Source organism: Geotrypetes seraphini, chromosome 7 (assembly GCF_902459505.1).
Source record: "Geotrypetes seraphini chromosome 7, aGeoSer1.1, whole genome shotgun sequence".
Taxonomy (NCBI): domain Eukaryota; kingdom Metazoa; phylum Chordata; class Amphibia; order Gymnophiona; family Dermophiidae; genus Geotrypetes; species Geotrypetes seraphini.
This window is the reverse complement of record NC_047090.1, coordinates 117281445-117297116: the sequence shown is the minus strand read 5'-3', so window position 1 is coordinate 117297116 and position 15672 is coordinate 117281445. Positions and strand designations below refer to the sequence as shown.

Here is a 15672-nt window from a genome sequence, read left to right as displayed (position 1 = left end):
CGAGGCGTTAGGATTTTAGGCTGCCGCGGGGGTTAGCGCGTGATGAAATGTCCGACACGCTAATCCCCGTAGCGCGCCTTGATAAAAGGAGCCCTATATATGCTGCCTAAAAATTGGCACCGACTACAGTGATGCTAAGCGTGGTTCTATAAAAGTGAGACGCACTGTAGAATCACGCTTCGCGCCGCCTAAGCATCACTAGGTGTCCTCACCTTTAGGTACACCGTTTTTAGGCCTAAATGCATGCGGCTAACTTAGGCGCACAACAGTGCCGAACTCGAAAACATGCCCACGATCTGCCCCCCCCACCCCCCGTAACCACACTCACTTTTAAAAATGTGCTTTGGACTAGGTGCCTACTTTTTATAGAATCGTGTTTTTCGAGTTAGGCGCCCAACTTTTAATCAATCCCAATTAATTGCAATTAGGTATTAAGTGCCAATTATCAGCGTCAATTAAGCCTCTTAATTAAGTTAGGTGCCTACATGGGCTAGGCGTGCCGATGTAGATGCCTAACCTTTAGGTACACTTTATAGAATTTGGGGGTGAGTACTCGCTTCACTGTCGAGGAGTATTAGGAGAGCGCTTGGGTGCTGATCTTAGAGTTTAATCGTTCTAACCTGCCTTGTGTTTACAGATGACTCGCGGAAGAAATATTGCAAGGACTCCTTGCAGTTGAAAACCCGGCTGGTGATGCCAGGTGGAATTTTATCACAGATATTTAAGGACTTTATAAAATCGCGCTTTACTGCCGGAGAGAGCTACAACTTCACCCGTGGCTTATACCTCCACAGAGACTATGTTGATGTCACAGAGTTTGTAGCCTGGAATGGTAATTTATTGCAGAAACCTAATGTCTGCAGCAAGTGATAAATATGCATTATAGGGGTGGTTATTAATGGATATTAGGGGCAGTTTTCTGTCAACAAGTAGGACTGAGTCAGGCACACAGTGGTCCTGAGACAGAACTGCTCTCCCACAGCTCAGAACTTAATATAATGTTAGCATATGCCGCCTTAACCATTCACAGCAAATCCCACTGCAGTTCCTTGGACAAGTCCCTTAACTTTCTTTTGCCTCAAGTACAAACTTAGCCCTCCCCCCCCCCCCCTTTATCGAGCTGCGTTAAGAGGTTTTTAGCGCAGGCTGGAGATGTAACTGCTCCAATGCTCATAGGAATTCTATGAGCATTGGAGCATTTACCATGCCGGCTCGCACTGAAAACTCTAGCGCAGCTTGATAAAAGGGGCCCCTAGATTATAAGCCCCTCAAGGACGGAGAAATATGGAATCTGAATGTAACTCACCTTGAACAACTACTGAAAAAAGATATGAGAGAAAATATTGTAAAAAAAATTCAATTGGTCGCTAAAATTAACAAAATCATTTAGACACCTGTGACAAAAGACACTTTGCTTGCTCTGTTTTGTTTTCAGAATAGACTGACAGAATTGCTTTGTAAATTTTTTTATTGGCACCACATAATGGTTGTGGGGAAACAGAGCCATGCTGTGGAGATTACCAAGCAATAGCAACCATGTTAATTAAACATACACTAGTCAATATTTAAATTCCGTGGTTAGTGGACTTTTAAAACTCTAGCCACAGCATTCAAATAAAAAGTAGATGCTCATTGTCAATATCCAAATAGTGGTTGGAGTTTGAATACAGCCTTTGTGCTATACTATCTTTATCTAGATAGTTACCTGGCCAGCAGACTGAATGTCACTCTGCCCTAGCTCTCTCCTCGGACTGCCCCAGCAATATCTAGATAGTGCCAATATGGTCTATATCAGGGATCTCAAAGTCCCTCCTTGAGGGCCGCAATCCAGTCAGGTTTTCAGGATTTCCCCAATGAATATGCATTGAAAGCAGTGCAAGCACATAGATCTCGTGCATATTCATTGGGGAAATCCTGAAAACCCGACTGGATTGCGGCCCTCAAGGAGGGACTTTGAGACCCCTGGTCTATATGGATATTCAGTGACAGGGCCATACAATCCACTGACAGCTCAGTGTCTTTCCCCCTCCTCCTGTATGAGAGTGTGCTGAAAAGTTCTTAGATTCTTAAATTCTGAGCGCTATTTTGCGACTGTAGCTGAAAAGAGTGTTATATTATTTTGTTAAGTGCCAATTTGCAGAAACAAAATTCTAGGTTTTGACATTTTTTCAGATCATTGATTGAACTATATCCATGTCATTCTCTTCTTGGTTAGGCTGAGAACTTTTCAGTACCCCCTCATAATTCAACATCTCTCCTTTCCCTCTCTACCGCCCATTCCAGATGATCAACATCTCATCTTCCTTTGCTTACTCCCGCCCTTCCCATGTCCAGCATGTCTTCTTTCCTTATTCTATCCTCAGAGGGGTAGCTGGGGAGGGGTGCAAGGGGATTGGATGCTCCCCCAAATGGACTTCCAATTAAATTAGTGCCTACTCACACTGGTGCCTATTTTTTACACTATCTGCTCCCCCAACATCACAACCTGGCTATGCTGCCTTTCCCCCAGTTGTTTAGTGGTTAGTGCAGTGGCCTGAGAACCTGGGGAACTGGGTTCAATTCCCATGGCAGCTCCTTGTGACTCTGGGCGTCATTAACCCTCCATTTCTCCAAATACAAAATACATGCCTGTGTATAATATGTATACTGCTTTGAATCTAACCACAGAAAGGCAGTATATCAGTTCCATCTCCTTTACCTTTCCATCTAGCATCCCCTCTTTTCTTCCAGCCCCCATGTTCAAAATTCTTCTTTCCCCATCCTGCATTTTCCCATCTCTTCCCCGTTCTCCACTGTACCCAGAATTTCTCCTTCACCCTTCTTCCCATGTAAGTATCTCCCCTTCCTTTCCCCACCCCTCCCTGTCCAATATATCTCTCTTTCACTTACAGGCCCTATTCCCTCCCCTTCTCTACTGCTGCCACTGCCCTACCTCTGTCCAGGCTGCTCTGAAGTGTTTGTAAGTAGCATACATGGTGTAAGGTCTCGGAGTACATCCTTGCACTCAGAGACCCCACACGGTACACACTGCTTTCAAGTACTTCAGGAAGGCCCGGACAGAAGAAGGGCAGCAACAGCAGATAAGGGAAGGGAATAGACCCTGTTCTACCATACTGCTGACCTTCTCCCCCCAAATTCTGCCACCACAGGCACCATTTGTCTGCCTAGCAGGCTTTCTCTGTTCAGTGATGCTATCTCTGAATACTGTATATACTTGAATATAAGTCGGGCGGCTTAATATTCAAGGGCCCTGCCCTGTCAGGCTTTGCACACAGCCCCCTCCCTGCCAAGCTCTGCACCCAGCCCCCTTCCCTCCCTCCCCTGCCAAGCTCTACACCCAGCACACTTCCTTCCCCTGTCAAACTCTGCACCCTCCCTCCCTTCCAGGCTTTGCCCCCCTGTCCCCCCTCCCTGCCCTATCCTCATACCTCTGCTGATCCCTGGTGGAGGTGCAGCGGGCAGGAGCAAGCTTTCCAAACTCTTGCCCCGCTGCTAACCAGCTGCCACAGATCCAGTTTCTTTGGCTGAGCAGCGATAATTCGCGGGAGCCAGTAAGGAACATAAGCCGCGCCTTAGCTGGGTCAGACCTGAGGTCCATCATGCCCAGCAGTCCGCTGAGTAGCAGCACCAAATTGCACTCCTGCTCAGCAGCTGAAGAAACTCGATCTGCGGCAGCCGGTTAGCAGAGGGGCAGGAGTTCAGAAAGCTTGCTCCTGCCCGCTGCACCTCCACAAGGGATCGGCAGAAGTATGAGGATAGGGCAGGGAGGAGGGCAAGGGACAGAGCCTTGCGATGGCAGCGGCCTGCAAAATTCTGAGGAGGCATTGGCTCGAATATAAACTGGGACCCCCATTTTTGGGCCAATTTTTTGGCCCAAAAAGCCCAGTTTATATTAAAGTATATATGGTATCCTGTTGAGCAGCACTTATTGGATAGCTGGTATCTGGATAAGTGTTGCCTAATATTGACCCAACCAAGTTTTGTCAGAATTGTCAGGACTGTATAAATCAGAAGACCATGCTTTCATCTGGTCCACTTTAGTGTTGTTACAAAGCAGTTTTCGGAATGCTACCAGATTATCTTGCCTCTCAGTTTTCTTTGAACTATTCTAATAAGAGTACACGTAGAATAAATCTATTTAATTACCCTTCTCTAAAGTCATATCAATATAAGAAGTTTTTTGACAGAATTTTATCATTCCAGGCCCTAAACCGAACATATGGCTTGGAAAACCTATATTTGAGGCTACTTCTTATTTTGATTGCCTGTTTGATATGTTTACATTTTAGTTGTTATACTGTTTTAACTTCTTGCTTTTTAATTGATGTATTCTTTTTTATCGACTGTGTTATTATGTACTTTATATACATTGACTTTATGTATCTTTTCTGTTGTGAATTGCTTTGAACTTTTGGTATAGCGGTATACAAAAAAATAAATTATTACTATTATTATTAATCTTGGAATCAAGTATGTGTTCTTCAGTATGTTATCTCTTTTCTTGATTCTGTAGGTAGTCACCTAGATGCATTCCCTAACCAACTGACTCCCATGAAGGAGAACCTGTACCTAGTAGATGGAGGATTTTCTATTAATTCACCCTTCCCTCTGGTGCTCCAGCCAGAGAGAGATGTGGATGTCATTTTGTCATTCAACTATTCATGGGAAGATCCATTTGAGGTGAGCTGCAAAGGGTAATTAGTCAACCTGTGACCAAACAAAATTATTCATTTAACAATCATTAAAAATAAAAAAGTTTTAACAATTTTCTAAAAGGCCAGAGAATTATAGAAAAACGGAGTAGGGCTGAAATATTAAAGGCATGAAGGGTGAAAATTAGAAAAGTACTCGGAGTTGTACAGTTTTTCTTTTTGGCTCCTCTTCCTTTCCCACTATCTAGAGCAGAGGTACACGTACCCCATGGGGTACATGTACCTTGTCAGGGAGTATGCGCCATCAGTGCTGTATGTTTCCCAACTTCCTTCTGCCATTGTGTATCCCCTGCCTTCTTCGTCTTCTCTTCTCAGCCTCCCCCGGACCAGCAGTGGCATTTCTGCCGCTAGTGTTAGTTTAGCCGGCGATTCCATCAGGCAGCCTCAGGGCCTTTGCTAGGTCAGCCCACCTCCGATGATGCAGCTTCCTCTTTTATCAGAGCGGACCGGCCTAGTAAAGGTCCCCAAGGCTGACAGATGGAACCACAAGGCTGACAGATGGAACCACAGCTAAACTAACGCTAGCAACAGCTGTCTGGGGAAGTTAAAAGCACACAGTGAACTGCCGCTAGGGAGAGGAGAAGTACTACTGGACATGGGGAGAGAGAGATGTGCTCCTGGATATAGGGGAGGGGAAGGGAGAAGAGGTACTGCTGCACGTGGGGAGATGGAGAGGTGCTGCTGGACAGGGGGGAGGGAAAGGGAAGAGAGAAGAGCTGCTGCTGGACCTGGCAGAAAGGGAAGGGAAAGGTGCTGCTGGACTTGAAGGAGAAGGGGAGGGAAAGGAAAGGTACTGCACACTTGAGGGGAGGGGGAGATGATGCATGGGGAGAGAGCATATTAGTTGTGAGTGGGGTTGTCAGGAGGGAAGGAAGGAATGAAAATTGTTGTAGGAGGAGTAAAAGTGATGAGAGAGGGAGAAGTGGAGATGGGGTGCAGGAGAGGGAGAAATGGTGCTTGGGAAGAGAGCATGTTAATTGTGAGTGGGGCTGGGAAGGAGGGATGTCACATTTGAGGGAAGGGACGAGAAGGAAGAAAGAAAGTAATAAGTCAAGTTTGTCCATGTCTATATTAATCATTGTTTTACCTATCTTCCCCATATTTTATTGTACATCGCTTTGAATTTTTGAAATTGTGATTTTATCAAATTTTATTAAACTTGAACTTGAACTTGCAGGAGGCAGAAAGTGTTGAACTCATGGAGAGAGAGAGAGATGGATGGGGAGGGCAGAAAAGAGGGAAGGAGAAATGTCACACTCAGAGGAAGGGGGTGAGGGCAGAGCGTGAAAAGTTGGATTTATGGAGGGAGAGAGAGAAAGAGATGTTGGTTGGAGGAGGGAATGAAGACCAGAGGAGAGGAATCATCCAGGAGGCAGAGAGAAAGAAATGTTGGACTGGGAGGGGGGCCAGAAAGGAGGAAGGGAGGAGAGATGTTGGGACTACAGGGGGCAGAAAGGAGTTAGGGAGAGAGCAATGTTACACTGTGGAGGGGGAGAGATGACTCAAGGAAGGGAGAGATGCCAGACCAGGAAATGGAAGGGAAGCAGGGGAGTCTGGTAGTGCTACAGAAATAATTAATAATAATAATAGTAGTAGAGAGAGATGCCAGACTGTGGGAAGGAGTGATGTCAGACCACTGGGAGGAGGGAGGGAAGGAGAAAGATGTTGGATCATGGAAACAGGGAGGGACGGAGAGAAATAGGAGGGAAAGGGAAGACAAGGAAAAGATTTTTGAGAAGAAAGCAGAAAAATGGAAAAAAGTTGAATGTTAAAAGTTAATGCCAAAGATGGATGCAGTGCAGAAAATGAAGAAGAAGAGAAAAACAGTCAGTGGATTAGAAGGCCCTGGAAACACAGTTAAGAGCACAGACAGAAGGAAGTGCAACCAGAGACTGGGAAAAGATGATTAGAGAAATAAAATCACCAAACAACAAAGGTAGGGAAAATTATTTTATTTTCAATATATTGTAGTGATTGAAATGTGTCCGTTTTGAGAATTTATATCTGCTGTGTGTACTGTATATGAAAAATAAATAGAAAAAATTGCATTATAATTAATAATGAGGTGGGGTCTGGGGCAGACCTTGGTGGTTGGGTGACTCAGTTGATATTTGATAGACTTAGGGGGTACTTGGCATAAAGAAGGTGAGAAACACTGTTCTAGAGGATTCAGAGCCACTATTGAATTTCAGTCTGCAAAACTCTTCTGCTTCAGTCAGGCACCACAACTTTCTGAGTGCTTAAGACTTTCTCAATAGAGAACTAAGCAAATACTGAAATGCTAACAGAAACTAATTAGTTTGTTGACAAAACATAATAGAAGCACACTGTAAATAAAATTATCTCAAATTTAAAACTTTGTAGCAAATATTTATCCCTTTTGTTCCTCAATAAGGAAAAATAATGATCACTTCTCATATAAATCAGCATACTCTTTTCTAAGTGTGATTTTCACACCCTAACTTTCATGAAGAATTAAGGAGTGGGCTGGTAAGAGAAAAAGAAGTGTATGTCACCAGTCTAAAAGCCTGACCTGGCTATCCTCTAACCTCAGGTCCTAGAGCTGACCACAAGGTACTGCAAAGAGCGAGGCATCCCCTTCCCCCAAATCCTTCTCAATGAAGAAGATGAGAAGAAACCTAAGGAATGTTACATGTTTGTGGATGCTGAGAACCCCAAGGCTCCCATTGTGCTTCATTTCCCACTGGTCAATGATACCTTCCAGATATACAAGGCACCAGGTAAGGCTACTAGTGACCTGGATTGGCCTCCGTGAGAACGGGCTACTGGGCTTGATGGACCATTGTTCTGACCCAGTAAGGCTATTCTTATGTTCTACTGACTATGGTTATATGCATACAGAGAAGGTATGAGATAAACATTAAGGAAAGAACTAGGCATTTCACACCAAGTGACTTTTTGGAGGGAGATTTGCCTGAAAACTTCTTGTTAAAACAAATATACAGTGATGTGAAAAGTCCCCTCCCCCGCCACCTCTTGATTTCATCTATTGCATATGACACCCTGAATGACTTCTGATCTTTAAAAAAATGTAAAAGGAACCTGAATAAGCACAAAACACATGTTTATGTTTGTTTATTCATTTATAACCCGCCTTTATCCAAGGCAGGGAACAGGACAACATGCATAATTAAAACATACAATACAAAGCAATAGACACAATAGAAAAACTGCAGTATTGGTCCAAGCAAGAATGGGGTCCCAGCAAGTCATAGGCCTGACTGAGTAGGTGGTGCTTCAGCATCATTTGCTGTCTCAGCACCAAAGCAGTGTATTCCATTTTCAGGGATCAAAACAAAAATACTATCAAAATGTAAGACTGAATAAATATATCAGTTGTCTAACATAGTCAAAAAATTAAGAGCAATGGCAAATTATTCCATTAAAGGTTAGATAATCTGTGGCAAGGAGGAAAGGCCTCAGACCATATTTCCATTTCACAAACAGTATCAAATGTAAAAATCCACTTATCTTAGTTGTATCAGGCAACTCGTTCTAGAAACTCATTCTGATTCTGACGAGCTCGTTTCGCAATATCTTCAGAGAATCAGAACAAACATCAAGTGCCTAAATATAATCCAAAAAATGCACAATCATCATAGTGTACATTCACACAACCTCAGACGATATAACCCATACTATCAACCCATATGTTCACATAACCTCAAAAAGATAACCCATAACACTGAAAAACCCACCAGCTGCTCAGCACAATACCAAAATAACTTCATCCATTGACCATGTAGCGATGACAAATTTAAATTAAACTGCTCCTTAAAATTTTTCCACAAAAGTTGCCATTAGCGATCTAGCAATGGCAAATCCTATACATCTTTAACAGGTCAGGCTATCATAAAATGATCTCAACACCAAAAGTATCCCGTAACAAGCAAATGTCCCATTCACATCTGCCCACTAAACATCACAACTCACACACACACACAATACTACATTCATACAACAAACAGCAATGTCATATTATCTGAGAAACAAAGATCAACTTGTCCTGTCCTAAGAAACAATAACATAGCCTTACATTACCAATCGCACTTAAACCATAACAAATACTCACAACAACGGAGCTGCACCTCAAAAGCTCACATAGCCCATATCATCCTACAGAGATGTTTGCATAATGGCGTCTGCACAACTATCCGACTCCACGGGAAACTTAAACCCTGCCACGCCCTGTGTTTGTCCAAGTTGATTTTAATTAATTTTACTTTTTGGGTTTTCTTTTGTCTTTTCTTTTCTGTTTTTTTATGGCGTTCTTTTCGTTTCTTGTTTTTATATATTTTGTATACCATGCTGTTGATAAACTGAAGTGCGGTTAAAATTTTAATAAATGTAAATGCTGATAATTAGGCACTTTGGGGCTGATTCTATATAGGGTGCCTAAAATTAGGTGCCTAACTTAATTGGCAAAATAGCCTTAATAGCCTCGATAATCTCTAAAATTAAAAAAAAAAAGAATTGTGCGAAAGGCATCTATCCGATTCTGTAAAAGATATGCACCTATCACATGGCGCTTAGAAACATAGAAAGATGACGGCAGAAAAGGGCTACAGCCCATCAAGTCTGCCCACTCTACTGACCTACCCCATTAAGTCTGAGTGCATATGACTTAGTTCCTTAGCTCGACCTTCGTAGGGATCCCACGTGGATGTCCCATTTATTCTTAAAGTCGAGCACGCTGGTGGCCTTGATCACCTGCACCGGAAGTTTGTTCCAATGATCCACCACCCTTTCTGTGAAGAAGTACTTCCTGGTGTCACTACTAAATTTCCCTCCTCTAAGTTTAAGCGGGTGCCCCCTTGTGACCGAGGGTCCCTTGGGAACGAATATGTCGTCTTCCAGCTCTACACGACCTGTGACGTATTTAAATGTCTCAATCATGTCACCCCTTTCCCTGCGTTCCTCTAGAGTATAGAGCTGCAATTTGCCCAGTCTTTCTTCGTATGAGAGACCCTTGAGTCCGGAGACCATTCTAGTGGCCATCCGCTGGACCGACTCGGCTCGAAGCACATCTTTATGGTAATGTGGCCTCCAGAATTGCACACATTAGTGGCACCTAATGCCTAAGTGGGCATTTCTATGGGTGGAGGATGATTTAAGCGCCCCTAAGAGCGATTTTCCCAAAACGTAAGCTCCTGAAATGCAGGCCTTTAAAACTTTCACCTACAGTTCAGGCGCCTAAGGGCTCCTTTTATCAAGCTGTGGTAGGGGTTTAACGCGCAGAATACCGCACGTTAAACCGCCTGCCACGCTAGTCGCTAACGCCTCCATTGACGAGGCATTAGTTTTTTGGTTTGCTGCAGGGGTAAGCGCATAATGAAATGTCCGACGCGCTAACCCCCGTAGTGCACCTTGATAAAAGGAGCCCTAAGTTTTTACATAGGCGCCACTAGTCACGATTCTGTAAATGGCGCCTAAGTGTGATTGATATGCAGCCAGTGCCATTTTGCAAGGCACCAGCTGATTTAGGCACCATTTATAGAATCAGCCCCTTCAATTATACAAGCTTGCAAAGACTGCAAAGGTGCCGATTGCCATGCAATTAAAAAGACAAATCCTGATACAATCCAAGACGGACAAACAAAAACAGCTTGAATTTAATTCATTGGGCCATAGACAACCAACGCAATTTTTTCTGGAAAGGGGTCACATATTCGGAAGAGGATAGTCCATACAATAATCTGACTGCAGAATTCTGCCCTACTAGCAAAACTTGTACACAAGGGGCTGGTAGACCCAAAAAAATAATATTGTAGTAGTTAGTCCAGAGTATTCAAAATCGTGGCTTGCAACACTTTCTGAAAATCAATATGTGTCAGCAAGGAACATAATTTACTCAACAAGTGTAATTTAAAATACGAGTTCTTAATCACTTGCTGAATTTGAAACCTAAATGATAGAGCAGAATCTAAACCAATACCCAAATTTTGAATCTTGCTTGAAATTTTAATAATAGTACCTGAAAGCAAAATCTCTGCTGGGTATGGTGGAACTGGATTAAATGCAATCTACAAGATATCTGTTTTAGAAATATCCAACCACAACCGATTGACAGTTATCCAGTCCAGTTTCCTTGCAAATATCTGCTGTAACTGAAGCAAAGCAGCAGGTGTCGATGGTATCAAAGGAACAAAAAAACTGAATATCATCTGCATAAATTATCATGTTATTTATTTAAGGAACAAGGTTAGCCATCACCCATATGACCCATTTAAAAAGGTAACTGCCTCATAGTTAATCGACTAATTGACCATATGTAATAGATAGATTCAGCTGATTGAATACAGACAGCCAGGCTTAATTGCAGTCAGCCCTATTGAATTTAAACCTCACCATATATTGAACCTTACCTTGAGAGTGAAGTAGTCACCACAGCATCTTTACAAAAATGTTATGCCATGAGAAGAGAGGAGAAAAATAATTGTTGAAAGATGAGTTTGAAAAGGGTTACAAAGCCTTTTCTAAAGCTCTAGGATTTCAACGAACTGCAGGGAGAACCATTACCTCTGCATGGAGAAGACTTGGATTAGTGGTGAAACTTCTCAGGAGTGGTTGGCCTTCCAAAATGACTCCAAGGGCAAAGCAACAACTCATCTGGAAAAGTCACAAAACATCCCAGATGAACATCCAAAGAAACTGCAGACCTCTTTAGCTTCAGCTGAGGTTAGTTTTCATGACTCCATGATGAGAAAGACTGAGCAAAAATAGGAAAGTGGCAAGGTGGAAACCGCTGTTTAATCAAGAGTAACATCAATGCTTGTCTCACATTTGCAAAATCACACCTAGATGATCCCCAAGCCTTTTGGGATAATACTCTATGAACAGATGAGGTATAATGGAACTCTTTAGACAACACAGGTATAAAGCAAATACAGCATTCAGCAGTATGAACATCATACCAACTGTCAAACGTGCTGGTAGTATGATGGTGTTAGGATACTTTGCTGCCTCAGGACCTGGAAAACTTGCCATTATACAAAGAACCAAGAGTTTTGCACTGTACCAGAAAATTCATAAGGGGAATGTCCGGTCATCTGTCCATGAGCTGAAACTGAAGTGTAATTGGGTTATGCAAAAAGTCAATGGTTCAAAACACAAAAGCAGATCTTTACATCTGAATGACTGAGGAGAAACAAAATTAAAGTTTTGGACTGGCCTAGTCAAAGTCCTGAATTGAACCCAATAGAGATGTTTTGGCAGGACCTAAAACAAGCAGTTTTTGCACGAGAACCTATGAATTTGCCTGAATTAAAGCAATTCTACAAAGAAGAATAGACTAAGGGGTCCTTTTATCGAGGTAGGGGTTTAACGCGCAGAATACCGCATGTTAAACCATCTGCCGCGCTAGTCGCTAACACCTCCATTGACGAGGCGATAGTTTTTTGGCTTGCCGCGGGGGTTAGCGCGTGCTGAAATGTCCGATACGCTAACCCCCGTAGCGCACCTTGATAAAAGGAGCCCTAAGATTTTTCAGCAACAATGTGAAAGACTGCTATCATATTATACAAAGCTTTCGGTTGGCAATTATTGCTGCTAAAGGAGGTGCAACCAGTTATTAATTTAGGTTGCGGTTACTTTTTCTCATGAGTAATATGAGTGTTGGATAACTTTGGGGCCCATATATACGTAAGATCAACAACAACAACAAAAAAAGTACCCAACGATTCCACAGAAAAGGAAGGGGAAGCCAAACCAAAAATAACACTGTGGAATAGATGTTCTTGACGTAAATGTTTATTTAAATCCTGCAGACCACATTATCCATGGACTTAGGGTCTGTTAAATTCATGGACATCATGTATACTTCCTGAATAGTTCTGATCTGCAGGATTTAAATAAACATTTACGTCAAGAACATCTATTCCACAGTGTTATTTTTGGTTTGGTTTCCCTTCTAAACTTAAGGACATTAAGCACCTAATTTATTTATTTGGTGTTATATCCCATCCACCCAGGGGAGCTTAGAATGGGTTGCAAGATTACATACATATTAAAGTGTTTTTCTACAAGGTGTTGGCAAACATGGCATGGCAGGACATTGTCTAATGTGTAGTTAATATGCATAAATAGGCCACCGCTTGACCGCAAAGTCTACAGTATTTTGCCTATTTCCCTGCATTAAACTGCACATTGCTGGAGTTTTCAGAATTTCTCTTGGAGGCGTGGCTTGGATAGAGAGAGGGCATGAAATCATTAGACAGCATGTTACACTTACTGTGTGCTAGCTGACTAATGTAGGGGACCGCTTACTTCCTCTTAAATAGGAGGAACTGAATGCTTCTGCGCTAATCTGAATGTTAACACATGACCTGCAATAAAAAAATAGTGGGACACTTTGTTAGTTTGGGGTTTGCCGCATGTTAAAATTCTGTATTATAATGCGTGAAGCCCAGTACCTAACACATTTTTGTAGAAGGACATCTTTGTTCCTTGTATAAATAAAATAATTATTTAAAAACTGTATCAGGTGTTTACTCAGATTTCCTTTGTCTACTATTGCATTTTATTTAAAGATCAGAAGCCATTCAGTATGACATATGTGCAAGTAGGAGGGGAAAAACGGTTTCACATTACTGTATTTCAGGGGTAGTGATGATTTAGCAGTGGTATTACTGCAGTACATGCTTGCTTCTTGTCTTTAGTTTCCCTCTGTTTATATTCCTAAGTCTCTTGTCTATTTTCTGAAAGAAATCACATGGAAACTTTTCGCTTTTCGAATGGGGTGTATTTTATGCACAAGTTAGATGTGTCCTGTGACCTTCCTTATGTTTTCATTGGCCATAACATTGTGTAAAGCAGAGGAGCAAACCCTTTAGAGATCCATAAGAGTGTCAGGATCTCCCGAGTTGAACAACATGTAGTCATTAAACAAAAAATAAAACAGAAATGTACCTGGTTAATTATCTAGTTCAGATACTGTATATACAGAAAAAATAGTGGAGGGGAGGGGGACCTAAGAACCTTCTGATATCATCCACAGCAATCGTTATCATCTGACATTTTATTATAAATTCTTCCCCTGGGGACCATAATTAGCTGTGTAAATACCCCAGAGTCCTAGTAAGATTTTGAGTTTCTGCATTCTTTCTATCCACAGGAGGGGAATTACAATCTGAAGAGGAAAAATCTTTCAGAAATTTTGTGATTGCAGGAAGGGAGTCTCCTTATCGCACTAAGAATTTCACCTACGAGCCCTACCACTTTGACAGGCTGGTAGAAGTGAGCCGTTACAATGTTCTCAACAACAAGGATGCCATCTTGAACGCCTTCAATTTGGCCCTGACTAGGAGAAAGCTCAAGCAAAAGAAAAATTGAGCCAAATCCTCTAGTAAAGGCTAGTCATGACTGCAGGACACCAAAGACTTAAAGTATTGAAGAAAAGCTACTGAACATTTTTTACATAAAAAGACAACCATCAAAGCATCCCACGTAGCAATGTCAGCTTCTCCATCATTCAGTTTGGAGGGCAGTTAAAGAAAGCAGTGACATCTGTTTGTGTAAAAAATATTGAAAAAAATCAGATGACCGAAACTTTGCATCCTTTTATTTTTTTTTCCCTGTGATCTTTTACAAGTTTGTCAGTGCCAAATTAATTTTTTTTTAATTATAAAATACATTGGTAGCAGAGTGACTAGTTTTATACTTAGACTGAAAGAAGACCAGTGATCCATTGTGCCAGATCTCCAACTTGTCCAACAGCAAAAAGAAGTCCAGAGAGAACTGTGGCCACTTTCTGCATCACAAGAGAAAAGGAATTCTTTCCTGAGCCTGACTATGATAATTGCTGTTCTATGCCTACTTCAGTTTAATTTGCTGGGTTCTAATGTTTCCTTATTATTTAAATACGTTGTGCCACTGATTCCTTTTTCCAAAACTGTAGAGGATAATGAGGAAAAATGCCAAAAAATAGATTAAAATAAGGTCAAAGAACCTGATGTTCTTAAAGTGTCTTTTAACCCTTCTGTACACACCTGGGGTCATTTTGACCCCAGCCTGACAAATTAATTTAGTTGCTTACTTATAAATTGTAATTTTGATTTCAAATTCCAGGTACCTTTTCAATAGTAACAGATAATGTGTTTCCTGTTGTCTGTGATAAATGCAGCTTTTGAATTTTTTTTGTTTAACCTACGGCCTCTTTTACAAAGCCGCGCTAGCAGCTGCTGTGCGGCAACAGCCCCATAAGAACATAAGCAATGCATCTGCTGGGTCAGACCTGAGGTCCATCGTGCCCAGCAGTCCGCTCTCACGGTGGCCCAACAGGTCCAGGACCTGTGCAGTAATCCTCTATCTATACCTCTCTATCCCCTTTTCCAGTAGGTAATTGTCCAATCCTTTCTTAAACCCCATTACCGTACTCTGCCCTATTACATCCTCTGGAAGCACATTCCAGGTGTCCACCACACGTTGGGTAAAGAAGAACATCCTAGCATTCGTCTTGAATCTGTTCCCTTTCAACTTTTCCGAGTGCCCTCTTGTTCTTTTATTTTTTGAAAGTTTGAAGAATCTGTCTCTCTCCACTTTCTCTATGCCCTTCATGATCTTGTAAGTTTCTATCATATCCCCAAGTCTCCTCTTCTCCAGAGAAAAGAGACACAATTTCTCCAATCTCTCAGCGTATGAAAGGTTTTCCATACCTTTTATCCAATGTGTCGCTCTCCTCTAAACCCTCTCGAGTATCGCCATATCCTACTTAAGGTACGGCGACCAATATTGGACGCAGTACTCCAGATGCGGACGCACCATCGCCCGATACATCGGCAGGATAACTTTTTTTGTTCTGGTTGTAATACCCTTCTTGATTATACCTAGCATTCTATTTGCTCTCTTAGCGGCCGCTTCGCACTGTGCCGTCGGCTTCATTGTCATGTCCACCATTACCCCCCAAGTCCCTTTCTTGGGTACTCTCATTCAATAACATCCC

At 42.1% G+C, this 15672-nt stretch overlaps 1 protein-coding gene across 5 annotated transcripts in view; it reads left to right on the top strand.

Annotated features, from left to right (window-relative positions):
- Window positions 1-14951, top strand: part of LOC117364044 (cytosolic phospholipase A2 zeta-like) — a 120057-nt gene extending 105106 nt beyond the window's left edge. For all 5 annotated transcript variants that reach the window (XM_033952803.1, XM_033952802.1, XM_033952805.1 and 2 more), the window contains 4 exons: window positions 638-832; window positions 4514-4680; window positions 7267-7453; window positions 13846-14951. In XM_033952803.1, coding sequence (XP_033808694.1) covers window positions 638-832; window positions 4514-4680; window positions 7267-7453; window positions 13846-14063 — 767 coding nt within the window. In that variant the 3' untranslated portion in view covers window positions 14064-14951. The remainder of the gene's footprint in view (window positions 1-637; window positions 833-4513; window positions 4681-7266; window positions 7454-13845) is intronic.
- Window positions 14952-15672: the final 721 nt, after the last annotated feature.